Below are 14,866 nucleotides of genomic sequence, written 5' to 3' on the forward strand. Positions count from 1 at the left end.
CGAGGGCCTTTTCTTTAAAATGGGCTTTGAACTAACTAAGCTGACCTTTCGTTCGCACGGAGCACCGGGGGGGGAAACCTTAACGTCCGTAAAAGCAATTTATTTGGTTTAGGAATCAAGGCATCCCTAAGGCTCGGTGTCTTGAACGTGAACGGAAACGTTTACGTCATCTTGCGTACGTTCAATCGGAGGTCCAAACGGCGATTTCTTAGCTCGTCTCCGAGACGAAACGATCCTCAAAATGCGCTGCCTTTAATGCATTTATCGCTCGGCGATTTCTTTCTTTTCAGGAACCGTTGGGGACGCGTTCATAAGATGTATGCGGTGCGCTGCTTCTCTCAGCTTTTCATGCTTCTATAAAAAAAATTCTGCTGTCGAAAGGTCTCTGTAAGTAGCACTGTTGTGCACACACACACAACACATGGCTTTCTGCTCTTCTGAAATGTAATTCTTAATAAAATATTATTTCAAGCTTTTCAAACCCCACTGTGTACTGGATGTCCTGTACTGTTTACAGTAATTAATTCCATGTACAGATGTGAAATGATATTCGGGGATATAAATGGGGATGTTCGGTTGTAAGTTGAGCGAGAGGGGAAAAAACGCACTCTTGGCGGTATAATGTTTACAGCAGACCTTCTTCCTTACCCCCCAGAGCAAAGCAATGACAATGGCAGTCATTCGTTTGTAACAAACCAGCAGCAGAATCATCCCAATTATATGATGTATTCAGTTCAACATGGTAATATTATCCTATAAAGGAGCAGAGCAACACAGCCCACTTCTGAAGAACTTCTCCTCGAGACGGATCGTTATCCACACGACCCGAGCAAAGACCGGTTAGTGGCCTGTAGGACCTCGTCTCGTAGAGGAACGGAACAAAGTCTGGCCTGGAGAAGAGCCTGCAAAGACCACATGAGAATGACAGATTACATGTTACAAAGATGACCGTGTTCATACCGGGGAAAAAAAAATTACATATAGGCATGAAAACTGATTTTTTTTCCCCTTTATTTCTTAATTTTGTCTCTTAATTTTTGTTCCAGTCATTGAGGCCTAAGTGTGAAGCTAAGCTTGGATTTAAGATGCATGGCACATATTTTGAAAATGTAGTTAAAGCAATAACATTAGTTTCCCTCAGAGGTCCAAGCAACTCGCTCTGACCAGAGTTAGAATTAGAAAAGTCAGACTTTGGAATTCAAGTGGCTTTTATTGCTCTGAAAATACAGTTATTCTTTTATTCCCAGCTCTAACTGACTAAGAGTATAAGTGCAGCTCTTTTCTAGGAAATTCTCTTTAGCCTTTTTTCTCAACAGAACACATTCCTGTAGATATCTTGTTGATATTCCCAAAAAGCTCCTGCAGTGCACACTGTCCTGTGTTACATGGTCTAAATCAACCTTGAAAACCTCATATGGCCGAAGCACCATCAGTGCCCACCAACCTCACAATTTTTCAGGAATTGGGAAGCTGTTATGTGATGATATTTGATTTGATCATTCAACGTAATGATGAACTTTGAGAGCGTGACGGGGGGGCGCGGTGGTACGGAGGATTTGGCCGGGTCCTGCTCTCCGGTGGGTCTGGGGTTCGAGTCCCACTTGGAGCGCCTTGCGACGGACTTGCGTCCCATCCCTGGTGTGTCCCCTCCTCCTCCAGCCTTGCGCCCTGCGTTGCCGGGTTAGACTCCGGTTTGCCACAACCCCGCCGTACTTTTGTTTACTGCATTCTGAATCCCTGGCAGGAGTATTTACAACACAGTGTAAATAAGGAGGCCCAAGAAAGACACAGCACAAAGCTATACTGGGGTGGTGATGACACTTCTCATCGCATGAAATTCACTAATACGCAAAACATACATAATAAGTAATAAAAGCATAGTTATAAGAAGTGTAAGACACATGTTATTCACCTCAAAGTGAAGAAAGCTGAACATCAGCTCAGGGCTGAAGGTATCACATGGAGGTGGTGGAGGACAGCGCAGATAAACTGCACTTCAGTAATGGGTCTAAAACCGATAAACGCGGAATGCATCGAAGTACCATCATCTTCAGCTTGTTCATTCATCTCCACTTTCCTTCTTTTCCCACCGACCTTCTCCACTCTTCTGAAAGACAAGACAGCGCCTACTGACTGCTTGTAATAACTGCCTGCTGGTGAATCATTTGATCCGGAGTGCGGTCTGAATCGGTACTCTTAAATTCCTGTGTCTAAATATTTCTTTTGAAAGGTTAGTATTTGCACAAAGTTTATTTCTCTCAAGTTCATAAGCAGGGGACCATCTGTCCTCCATCCTTTACCAGATCAGCAGGAACTGTAAGGAGTGCAGAATATTCTCTTTATGGCTTTTGCTCCCACCTTGTGGACAAATCTGGCTCCCGAAACAATCGTAGAGCGCAATTGCATCTTACATTTATTCATTTACATTTATTCATTCGTTTAGCTTTTCTCCAAAGCGACGTACAGCTCATAGAAAATACTATGTGTGCTTAAAGTGCATTTACGTGTGTGTTTTTATATCTGTCTTTATTTATGATGCGTAAAATAATCCCTGCTATATAAAATTTTAAAAAAATATAATAACGGGAAAACAGGGCCAGCAGGGACGGGGACAAAGAGAAATATAGTGGTGGAGAAAAACGTCACAGTACAATTTAAACAGTGCAATAATGGTAACATAAATGATATTTCTCCTTTTCATTTATTTTGATTGCATTTTTGAATTGTGTTCAATTATATAAACTAATAATAATAATAATAATCCTCATCCTACCATTTTGGCTGCAAATTATATTTGCCTTAATAGATGGCTGCAATCAGTTCAGACTGTATGAACTGTAGAGAGGAATTAGGAAGTATATATACAGTAAATTGGAAGGGAAGTATATAAACTCGCAATATATATAGCAGTTGGTTCGTCATTGAAAAGGTCTGAGCGTGGGAAAGTGGAATTGCCCGGGCTGTTCTCAGCAGGCATGGGCTGTGCAGATCTCAGCTAGAGCTATCTTCTAGAAGTGGATGGAACGCTTTGAGGAATTCCTGAACCCAGCAGGTGCTCCATCCTTCCAGGAAGCAATGCTGCAAACCTCTGATGAATCTGGGTTCATCTCTGGAGCTGAGTTCACCCTGACAGCGAGACCACAATGGCACTGCAGCAGGGGTGAGTGACATTTATCTAGAAATGCTGCAGGCGCTACATGTTATTAGGCTGTCTTGGCTCACCAACCTTTTGAATATTTTTGGGAAGTGTGGGACAATTCTTCTGGACTGGCAGACAAGGTTATTCATTTCCAGAATCAAAAGGGAGCAGAGAAGAGTATGTTGTGTCTATTAGTCCAGCTACTGTTATTCCAGAGGAGTCACGATTCTCTTTTCCAGTTCTCAAGAAGAAGATCTGACTAATCGAGAAAGAGATCCAAAGAGAAACAATGCAAGTTTTGTCCTGACCTAGGAGCAAATTTTATCAAGTCTTCATCTTTGCAAGGGCATTTTGGGTGCTTGATCTTTATGGACTGGAAAAGGCCTTCACTGTGGTAGGAGGTGCTGTGGAAGTATGGGATGCCGGGACTACTTCTCAGTGCCTTTGAATATACAGTATATATATATATATATATTCAAAATTAAGCTTGAAGTAATTCACAGTTGTTTTTGGACTCTGTCAAGAGTGTGTTTTATCTCCTCTTCAGTTTTTTTTGTTTTCATGGACAGGATATCAAGGTGAGGTTGGGGTCTGGAGAACATTGGGGTTGCATTGCTGCTGTTTGCAGATGATAGGATCATGTTAACCTCTTCAGACCAAAATCTCCTGCATGCCCTCGAGCGGTTTATGATAAAGGTCAGTTATGTACTGCATTTGAAATGCTCATTTTAATGAGTTCTCACTGTAGAATGAAGGTGTTGTGCATTATTTTGAATGATTTTTCAGGAGAATAGAAATGGCGAGTGGTCAAGCCATACATCCTGTGGTGTCCGTGTGCTTTATTCAGCCACACAAATTATATTCCTGTATGCTGCGCATGCCAAATGGAGTAGAAATAACCTGAAAATTTGAGTGATGTTCTCTCCTTACTGTACTGCATGTTGTTTTCTGCAGTTATTTAGAATGGCCCCATAGTGGGCAATGTTTTGCAAAAGGAAGTATGATGTACTCTGCTTTGCCCCTGCTTGCCCCTCCTTCCCCCTGCAACCATCATCAGGATATCCAGTTTTGATGGATGGATGGATGGATGGATGGATGGAAAGCTTTAAACCTTCAAATGTTAGATGGAGCTATTTTAATAAAATCAACAAAATATGAGGCAATAAAATCAGTATGTCTTACCAAACTGAGAAGCCAGCTGAGGACAGCTGTTATTAGTAAAGTGACCAAGAAGCCAGTTACAAACTGACACAGAAATCAAAAACAGAACATCACCCAAATAACACCAACCTTCTGTTCACCATAGTGGGGGGCGGAGCATCATGACACGGGGAGGTTTTTCATTAGAGGGTCTTATTACCACCAAGGGCAAGATAGACAGAAAAAATTCAGGCAATTCCTGCAAGAGCACCATGATGCATTTAAAAACAGATTTTTGTTTCAACGGGAAATTAGCTCAAAAAAAACAGCAAAAATGTCAAACTAATGACTTAAGTATTAGGTCTGTATTGTGGAATGATCCAGCCCAAGCCCAGACTTCAAGTTTTCAAGTAGGTTGACTTAAGAATCACATCTCTGCAACTATGTCTCTTTCTCCTAACGTAATGCACACATTGTATTTTCTATGAGATGTACGTTGCTTTGAAGAAAAACGTATGCTAAATGAATAAATGTAAATGTAAGTCCATTGAAAATGTGTGGCATCAAGTCCGAGTTACTGTCCTCCAGTGCTGTAATCTGGCAGAGCTGGACCAAATTTGCAAATTGGTGAAAAGGGCGAAGTTGCCAAAATGTCAATGTTTAGTGTTCGTACAGACGTGTCCGCAAAGAGTCAGAGCTGTATCTTCTGCCGATGTCCTACAAAGTATGGTCTTGTAGTTGGGGCGTGATTAGTGTTGCCAGTAAGACCGCTGGAATTTTCCATCATCAATATGCTGAATTTATTGTTAGACAATGGCGGTTCTAATCTTTTCATGGACTCGAAAGGTGTGACACAACAAAGTATGAAAAAGTTCTGTGAAAGAGGTTCTGATGAGAATTTGCTAAATGGAACATCTACCTTGCATTTGTTTTAAGAATGGGAACGATGCGTCGAAACAAACCCGCGCAGTGCAGATCGCATTTTTGAGCCAGATGCTCGCTCGGCCACAGACTGCATAATTCTCACCGACTTTTAGGAAGGTCTGCACGTAAAAATCACGACGCAGCAGAAAATAATAACTCGGAGGAAGTGAGAAACCGTAGAACGCATCTTCGGGCCTTTAGCCAGGCCAGTGTTCATTTACATTCTAAGGAAATCCTGCCATTCTTTGTGCTTTTCTGTGTTATGGACTAGAGTTCTGCTCATTTTTTGTTCTGCTGACGTCGTCTATGGTAGGGAGTCTGTGTGATTCAGCCTGTCCAAACGGTTTTCCTTTGGCTCTTTGGCACAGGAAAGTGCGGGCGGGGTGGTGAGGAGGGGTGGCTGTGGGACAGTGTTAAAAAGGCAGAGGCACAAAGTGAGTGGACACAGTTGCAGTCACCTAGGACCATGACCGAGAGACCACGCCGGCGCTCCGACGGGCTTCTGCTGGCCTTGGTCCCGTGTCTGGCCCTGCTGCTGTGGCTAGACTGCTGCCCTGCCGCCGCTGCCGTCCAGAAGGTGAGCCGTGTTCCGCCGCGACTGACGTTTGACTGACAACCTGCCGCTGCTGCCAAGACGTTGGTCCCGTGTTGTATTTGTGAAAAAAAGTGATGTTTGACAGCCGCGCCGTGCAGCCGTCACATGTTTTAGGCTACGCGCTTTCAGTTAAAGTGGTCAGTGCCGGCCTTGGAGGGATCCGTAATGCCAAGCTGTAATTGCTCTGTCCCAGCAGGAGAAATTATACATTTTTTTTCTATCTGCATCCTGTTTACTGATCTGAAATCCAAAGGCAGAAATGAAAGGTTCAGCTGGAGGACATAATAGCGTCTCGTTATCGCTCCTGCTGAGATTGAAAATCTTTCCGACCCAGCGTGGGAACCGAACCCACGAGCGTCTGGTCACAAGTTTAGCTCCTTAACTACAGTGGTACCTGGTGAAAAACAAGAGGGTGCTGACAGTCGTATCACTCTGTTGCACGGCAGAATCGTTGTGACACGCCGGCTGCGATCACCACCAAGCAGTGCAACTCGTGCCTAAAGCTCCGCAACTGCCCGGTGGGCTTCAAGCTGAACGGTTCGTCGGCAGGGAGACAGGACTGCAGGTGATCACGACCCGGTGCATTGCCGAGGACATGAATCCAGATGCCGGGAGCGTTCGCGGGCTCTCTTGCTCAAAGCTCTTTAAACAATAAAGTATTTGCACACCTTCACCATCAATACTGGGGAAACACTGAGACCTGCTCTGTCTTTCGCAAGGCAAAGCGGCTGATGCTAGCATCAGTTTTTGCTGGTATTGCTGAGCTTCATTTCTTTCCCAGAGTTTGATGATTTCTGTTCCTACTAGGTGCAGCGCTAAGGGTTCCTGTTTATTGGTTTCCAGGTATATTTTTAATCCCCTTTCCAAAATCTCGGTGTCACTCGTGGGCTGCTCTTACGAGTGCTACAAGGAGGTTCTGGAGCCTCAGTGCTGCCCAGGGCACTGGGGTTATGACTGCCTCGGTGAGTCTGACGTCACTAACGCACCTCGGAATGATCTCATGGCAGTTAATGACAAATGCGGTTCTTTGAATCTGTGGACCCCATTTAATTTTCAAGCAGAAATTTATTACTTACCTGCAGTTCCTGCAATCAGTTTATATAATTTTAGAGAGATTAATTCTAAATTAGTTTTTACGTTCTTAGGAAGAGCTTCTTGGAAGGAAACCCGAAAGTAGGACAAATCTGAAATAAAAGTGTGTGGGTTTAACTTTGCTAGTGGTAAAACGCTGATGAAACCCGGCGAGCTGTGATGGTAATGAAGAGGCAGCGGTCTCGCTGGCTGGGAAAGGCCACAGTTTTTAAGAAATGCCCTGATATTTTTCTTTCGTCACACATATGACTACAGTTCTTCAATAAAGGCTATAGCCAGCAGGTAGCATAGTGATTAAGGACTTTTACATGCTTGAAGGACTTAGAAAAATGTCAGGGGGTTTAAATGGGTAAAAAGTACTAATTTCAAGGAGAAAAGTAAAAGTAATTTCAAGGAGAAGTATCAGCTATATGGGGGGGGGGGCGGTGGCGCAGCAGGTTTGGCCAAGTCCTGCTCTCTGGTGGGTCTGGGGTTCGAGTCCCGCTTGGGCTGCATTGTGGCGGACTGGCATCCCGTCCTGGTTGTCCCCCCTCCCCCTCCAGCCCTGTGTTGCTGGGTTAGGCTCCTGTTCGCCCCGACCCCACTCAGGACAAGCGGTTTCAGACAGCACGTGTATATCGGCTAGACGGTGCGATGGTGCCTAACGCTGGTAAAAAATGCTTCATCTATATTTTTTTCGTCAACTGCTTATCCTGTGGAGGGTCATGATGGTCACTCCAGACAGGGCACAAGTCCACTGCGGTGCAATCAAACACACACAAGTATTCATACACCACAGGCAGTTTTGAGTATCTAGTTTGCCTGAAGCAACACGTCTTTGGACTCCGGGAGGAAACCCACACCAACCTCTCACAGGCTTGCACAGATTCGAACCTGTTTCCGTTCGCACGGTCCAGGTATTGCTAAGCACCAGCACGACCCACTGAGCTTCCATGTCATCGGTTGTATTGATCCAAGTTCGTATACATCTACATATTTTGAGAAGCAAAATATAAACGATTATGAGTAGCGGGACACGTAACGTTTGGCGGTTTGGCCCCGGAGCACGGTACGCTTTGGAGAGGTGGCAGCTAGGGTCCGCCGAGCAGAGACTCGCACGCTTCCTTCCTGCGCACTCGAACGTACCCTCTGTGGGCTTCTGCCTTTGCAGAATGTGCTGACATCCAAGTAGGGCTACTGGGAGGAGGCCCTCGGGTAGAGCGTTTCCTTAGCTCGCCATCCGGCATGCAAAACGGAACCCAAAATGCAGGTTTAGCGTTTGTTTGCTTTAGCCAACAGTGTAGATTCAATCAACTCTCTTATCTGCAGGATTCATATAACGTCACATGAACACGCTAAAATCCGCTCGCTGTTTTTCCTCAAACCCTTCACGGCCGAGCCGAGCTCCGGCACAGAAATGCCCGCGGTGCATGTTTTCCTCTTGGTGTTTGATGGTCTCCATGGTAAATTCAGTGCGATTATAAGCTATCAGCTAGTTCTAAGATTCCTGTTAGTATTCGACAAATGCTGCATCTTCACATTGAGGGCCAGAATGTGCTGACAGCAACGGCGATCCTCAGTTGTCAGTTTCTGGAAGGAAGTGCTCTGGTGACCTCCCGTCACTCCAGAAGGATGTGACAGCCAGGAAGGCCGAGTGAGAAAGCGCAGAACGTAAGGGTCGTACTGATAAGCGCCGGAGCGCTGAAAAACAAACCCCAGGAAGGCAGGTTGGCTGAGGGTCATACCCAGTGACTACTTCTTTTGTGGTTCATGACGCTGTTGGCTTGTTGAGTTCCTGCAGCAGGATGGAGATGCCCTTCACTCTCCTTTCAGTAGGCTGCTCCTCCTAAGCGTTAGTGCTCTGCAACCCAAAAGTTTAGACTGACTTCTCCAAATGAATAATCTCTTCTTCTTGTTCTTCTTCTTCTTATTATTATTATTATTATTAGAGCCAATTATTCTATAATCACCATAATAGTTATACAACTTACTTCACATATTTACAGCTCATACAAATGATGGTTTTATGTCTATTAGCTCCACACCAATTGAGTTCTTGGGCATAAAAATGGCAAGTCAAGAAAAGATGTGGCCACTTGTTCAGACTGCTGTGCTCCCCAGGAGAGTCTGATATTCCCAAAAAGACCTTCCTGTGATGTGATCACCTGGGGTTTCTCTAAGGCTTTATTCCACAGAGGTTACCTGTGTGAATGCAAAATGATTACTCCCATACTTTGCCTAACGGGGATCATTTCTTCTGCAAAATCACCCTATTAGGTGAATTATTAGGGTGTTGTATTAGCATAATTTTAATAGGAAAAAAAACGGTTCCCGGAAGAACCACATGCCAACTAAAATTTAAAATTAAACCAAAATAATTGGCATTTTTTATGCCTGACAAGGAAAGCACCAACATAGAGTATTTCATAATACTGGTAACAAATTTATTAAATCACTTATTATCCAAACTATTAAAACTGGTACCATAAATTGTACAGGAGAGTGCATAATTTTTCCAACCTGTGTCACTTTTTAGACTCCAACTCTAAAACACAAGATATTCACTCTATTTCCGATAGCTGCATGAGAAATGTAGTAGGTGTAACGTATTCATTTAATTTTTCTGTGTGAAGTATGTTGCTTTGGTGAAATCCATCTACTAAATTAATAAATGTAAACATAAATAGGGTCAGGTGATTCAGGTTATAAAAGCTGTTCATATGACTTAAATAATGGAACGGTCAATTGAATAACTGAAATTCCTAATTTATATCATTTATTTTTAAAAGTTACTATTGAATCTGATATTTTTGTTGTGAGTCAGATTTATAACAAACATCATGGTTGGTTGAGACTCATGTCATAGAAAATAGAAATACATGTAGGAGTTGGATTTATTTTGTAAGATGGATAGCTTCTGCATTCACTGTAGAGTGGATAAAATATCACAGAGTAAATAAAATACCTGTATGTGAAACTACCATATTATTGGGGGTGGGGGGGGAATCCCACTGTACTGAATAAGAAGCCTGTTGTGTGTACATATTTTAAAAGCCGTTATAGCGGTTGTTTTTTGCATGGGACCCCATTATGCACGGGAAGGGTGTGTATGCAATTTCTTATTCGTCAGTTAAGTAATTACATCTATAGATGAGTGATTTTTTTTTTTGCCTGAGAGAGTGAAAACTTGTGCACAGATTTTTCAGTGAACGTTGGTGAATAACACTGTCTTTCTTCACACTTCAGAATGTCCCACTTTCAACAAGCAGCCATGTGGTAACAACGGAATGTGTTCAGATGGCATAACAGGCAACGGGACCTGCAGCTGTAATGTAAGGCACCATGCAGGCATGATTTTTTTCCCCAGTATCACTGGTCACCTTGACATCATATGTCATGTACAGTGTTTCACGGTAGCCTGGTGTACGACCACACCTTGTGTCCACTGTCCAGCCATCCAGTCATATACTGTATACTGTTGATTGGGGTTGGGTCCTCTTCTTCTTAGACACACTTTTGTCTTTAACGTCACCCCTCCCCTAGTCAGGATTTGTGGGCACAGCTTGTGAGGACTGCGAGGAGAACCGGTATGGGCCCACCTGCAGTTCAGGTGAGTGACACCAAGCCCCGTTTTTCCTTCTTAATTCACATCCACTTTTTTTGCTCAAGTTACCCTTTGCACAGATTCTTCCTCTCCCCTTAACCGTCTGTCTTCTTGTCTCCTCGTTGGGCTAGTCTGCAGCTGTGTCCATGGTATTTGCAACCGCGGGATCAACGGCGATGGCAGATGCACCTGTTTCTCAGGATACAAGGCTCCGGATTGTACCCAAGGTAAGGACACAATTCCATTTTAAGGTCCATGGTGCTGCTCTTTGACTCTGGTGAAAAGATGTATAGACTTGCATCTATAGATTTTCCTATTGTCTGGGCGACCTTTAATTATCATGCAATAACACAAACATTTAATTTTCTCTAATCCATAATCCAGAAAGTGGGTAATTGACTTCTGTGTGGCATTTCTCTTCCTGCGCTGACTGCAGAGCTCCCCAAATGTGCAGCCTTGGGTTGCTCCAGTAATGGTCGCTGTATCGAGGATGCCCACACGGGTGTGCTGGCCTGCCGGTGTCTGCCGGGTTACGAGGGGGACGGGACCCGGTGCACACGTGAGTTTGGGCCATGCTGTCCACCGAGGACATGGTGTTTTTTGATGGAGCGTATGTACAGTTGCTTGGGAGAGAGCTTTTTATACCCTGCATTTGGAATCTGGCCTCAAGATAGAACAGCCATTAAAGGAAATGACCTTGTGGATTTCATTAAGTGAATGAAATATAACACAGACTCCTAGGTGCTGGATACTGTTAACGTGTCCACCACTGCGCTGGTATCTGCTCTTTTCCAGCGATCAACCCCTGCATGCAGAAGGTGTGTCACCAAAATGCTGTCTGCTCCATCCTGGGCCCAAATCAATACTCATGCACCTGTGCTGAGGGTTACCAGGGTGACGGAAAGGTGTGCATGCCCGTGGATCCATGCCAAACTAACCTAGGGGGATGCCCGGTGGACTCCACTCGTTGTGTGTACGATGGTCCTGGGAAGGTATGTCTCACCCTTAGCCAAAGGTGCAGCTCAGGCACTGTGACAAAACCACATATCCACTATGCCACTATGCCCCCCCAGCATGAGCACACATACTGTACCTTAAATACAGAAAGATACTCAACCCAATATTTGGAGAAACCCAGTTTTTGGACCTTTCATGCTGTACTCGTGCTTAATATGACTGTTAGAATATTAAAATATTGTCCAAATAGACCAACACATACTTATTAATCATGTCCCAGAGCATGAAACACAGAGGGTGCATTTGCCAGGCCAAATAGCATAACCAGATAGTCATAATGCCCTAAGCAGTGGTTCAACCTTGTAGAATTATGAAAACCTTATCAGTTCAAGTTTTTGTGTATTTGTGATGATTCACATGAACCAGTGGTATGTTCTGTCATGATATCAGTTACTTAGCCTTAAAAAAGCAACAAGTGTCCAGCATCACTTTGTGCAAAGAGCGAAAAAAAGAAAGAGCGAAATCAAAATATACGTGATATGAGCCTGCATATTTTTTATATTTATATCACTTTTTTTTTACTAAAATATCTGTAATCAAATGCAGATAACTTTTAATTACTTGTCTATAGCAACCTAGATGAATGTCTAGTTAAGACTATTTATGAAATAATGTACATTTTGTTAAAAATCTCAATTCTCTGTAAACAATAAAAACATTTTAAGAGAAATGATACTGTCCAGACACAGGTTTCTCATTACTGTTGCAGCTGATCAAGTACCAGCTGAAGTTACAGTTAACAAAGTTTGATTTATTCCATGATGCTTCATCAAGAGGTTAAGATTAAAGATGCAGACAAGTTGAGCTCATGTTCTATTGTTCATACTTTAGAAATGCCACTCTCCTTCTCCGTAACCCCTGTAACACCATGGGTGTTCATTAGTGCCACTGATTCTTGTTGAAAATCCAGGACATTAAACGTATTAATCATTTTGAAAGGCGTGAAATTTGTGCTAATTCTTCATGCCTCCCACTACTGTGAGTAAAAATGCAAAGGATTTTCATTGCTGAAATGGACAGTTGTTTCATCTGGTTTGCTTTACAGTTCATGAAATTGTCTTGTTTGCATGTTAAACTGCTAAAGCCACTGAAGATGTGTAACAGTAGGTCCAGCTGACCCTGTGACCCCAGTTCTGGGATTAAAGCCCAGTCGGACTGTGAGTTCCAAGTAAGCAGCCGTGCACTACTCCCTTTCTTCCCCAGTCGCACTGCGAGTGCCAGGATGGCTTTGAAAACCTGGTTCCAGGGATCGGCTGCAGCCTGACGGATATTTGCCAGCCTTCCTCCTGTGACAAAAATGCCAACTGCACCACCATAAAGCCTGGAGTGGTGGAGTGAGTGTTTCCCTGCCCCCACTGTGCCTGTGTTTGTGTGTGTGTGTGTGGGTGGGTGTGTGTGGGTGGGTGTGTGTGTGTGAGAGAGAGAGTGACTGTGGATAAACGGAGTTTCTGGATGTTCACACTCAGTCGCATATGGCGGAGCTCTACGAATTTTTTGTGATTCTGCATACTATACAGTGCTGCTTGACAGTATGTGAACCTTTATGGGATGATTATTATCGTAAAAAATATTAAAAGACACTCGTAATACAAATAAATGATTATAACTTACACACCTGATTCTATTTACCTATTTGGTTTAACTAATGCAACTTGGCCCTCATTTAATTTTACACCTGCACTGCTTCCGTGTTTCTTCTGCACACGATTTCCTGTAAAGCATCATATGGAACTGGTCATTAAACGCGTATTACGTCACGTGAGAAAGTCTGATTCTCATTAAATTACCCTTTTGTGGCAAACCTAAGGGACGCAAAGGGTTCACATACTTTCAAGCAGCACCGCATATTCTCACAAACAGCGTATTAATGGATGGTAATTTACTTCACAGATGCATATGTCACGAGGGTTACCGTGGCGATGGGAAGACCTGCTATGGCAACATCATGCAGCAGCTTCAGGAACTGAACACAAATCCAAAGGGGCAGTGGTGCAACCAGCTGACAAACGCCATTACACTGTTCAGTATGTACCTCCACACAGCCCCAAAAGTTTTAACCTCTTCATGACACATGGTCCAAAACAAACTCACTCGGGAGAAATATATCTGTACATTTGCAAGGCTCTTGATTCTCATCAAGGGCTCCAGTAGGAACTGTTTAATATATAAAAATATACACAGGCACCAAATATTTTGCTTTTCAGTGACTGGTGTCAAGTGATATCAGTATTATTCTTATTGCTAATTTTAGTCTTTTTGCCAGTTTTAATGTCTCTGCTAATTTTCATTTAACTGCCTCGCTTTCAGTATGATGAAGAGAAAGATGAAGACTTCTGAGACACTTGTACCCTGAACCAACTGTCTTTCCCCTTTTTAGAGTCATCCTTGTCCTGGCCTCTGTCTTCACTGGGTCCTTTCACCATCTTTGTCCCCATAAACAAAGGATTCAAAGGCACATCGGTGAGCTGCTTCCATGACTCCCTATGCTTTGGTACAGCTTCAGCAGGTTAAGCCCACATTAAACTTGAATAACAAAGATGATTCAGGTCCTCCAGTGTTGGTCTGTGGTGTTCCTGTCTGTCCAAAGTCCATGTGCCTGTTCCATGAGTTGCGGTCATCTTATGATGATATTTTTTCCAAAGTCTGTATTTGTTTTGTGGTTTACTCACATGTTGTGCTGGAGTTTTTCCATCCCTCCATGCTTTGTGCTCAGTATAAGGAAATTCTTTCATTGCTCTTGCAAATAATACACAGTGTATAAGCCGCAGATTATTTTGCCATTTTTGTACAGCTTCCTGCCTGTTGATCTCTGCATGATGACGTTCTGATGCTTTTGGTGTGTTAATGTGTGTGTGGTGACTCCTCCAGGTGAAGACCCTGGTGGCGGACCAGGTAGGAGCACGCTACCTGAGCAAGCTGCACATGGTGGCTGGGGAGCTGACTCTGGAAACCCTGAAACGGGGTGACGTCTTCTACACCTTGACCGGAAAGTCTGCCGAAAGCATAGTCTCAGATGGGGTAGGAGAGACGGGCCAGGTGTCCTGGGCTCCAGAGGGGCTGTTTGTATGCTCTGTCTGACCTTTGATTACATTTTACTCTTGAATCAGTCCATTACTGCGGTACTAGTACCTTTTAAAACAGGAAGTACTGCAATGGTCTGTGTCAACGCAGATAACATTATAGTTCCCAGAGCGGACAAGTGGGAGAGATGATGAAAGAGCGACACTGGTATATATTACATTGAAGAGCCCAAGTTTTGGAATTAATGATTTCTTTTGTGACATTTATGTTGTCAATGATTTTCCCCCTGTATTCTGCCAGGACTGCTTATTAGCATATTTTGGACAACGCTGCATTTCTCCTTTTCTCTATTCCT

At 43.5% G+C, this 14,866-nt stretch overlaps 1 protein-coding gene across 2 annotated transcripts in view; it reads left to right on the forward strand.

Annotated features, from left to right (window-relative positions):
* Window positions 1–5,599: 5,599 nt before the first annotated feature.
* stab2 (stabilin 2) overlaps window positions 5,600–14,866 on the forward strand; it is a 35,861-nt gene continuing 26,594 nt past the window's right edge. For both annotated transcript variants that reach the window (XM_029247172.1, XM_029247173.1), the window contains exons 1-12: window positions 5,600–5,780; window positions 6,245–6,363; window positions 6,642–6,760; window positions 10,116–10,201; window positions 10,413–10,479; window positions 10,605–10,700; window positions 10,910–11,032; window positions 11,269–11,465; window positions 12,694–12,824; window positions 13,381–13,514; window positions 13,868–13,950; window positions 14,359–14,508. In XM_029247172.1, coding sequence (XP_029103005.1) covers window positions 5,670–5,780; window positions 6,245–6,363; window positions 6,642–6,760; window positions 10,116–10,201; window positions 10,413–10,479; window positions 10,605–10,700; window positions 10,910–11,032; window positions 11,269–11,465; window positions 12,694–12,824; window positions 13,381–13,514; window positions 13,868–13,950; window positions 14,359–14,508 — 1,416 coding nt within the window. In that variant the 5' untranslated portion in view covers window positions 5,600–5,669. The remainder of the gene's footprint in view (window positions 5,781–6,244; window positions 6,364–6,641; window positions 6,761–10,115; window positions 10,202–10,412; window positions 10,480–10,604; window positions 10,701–10,909; window positions 11,033–11,268; window positions 11,466–12,693; window positions 12,825–13,380; window positions 13,515–13,867; window positions 13,951–14,358; window positions 14,509–14,866) is intronic.

This window comes from Scleropages formosus, chromosome 21 (genome assembly GCF_900964775.1).
Source record: "Scleropages formosus chromosome 21, fSclFor1.1, whole genome shotgun sequence".
In the NCBI taxonomy this organism is placed as follows: Eukaryota; Metazoa; Chordata; class Actinopteri; order Osteoglossiformes; family Osteoglossidae; genus Scleropages; species Scleropages formosus.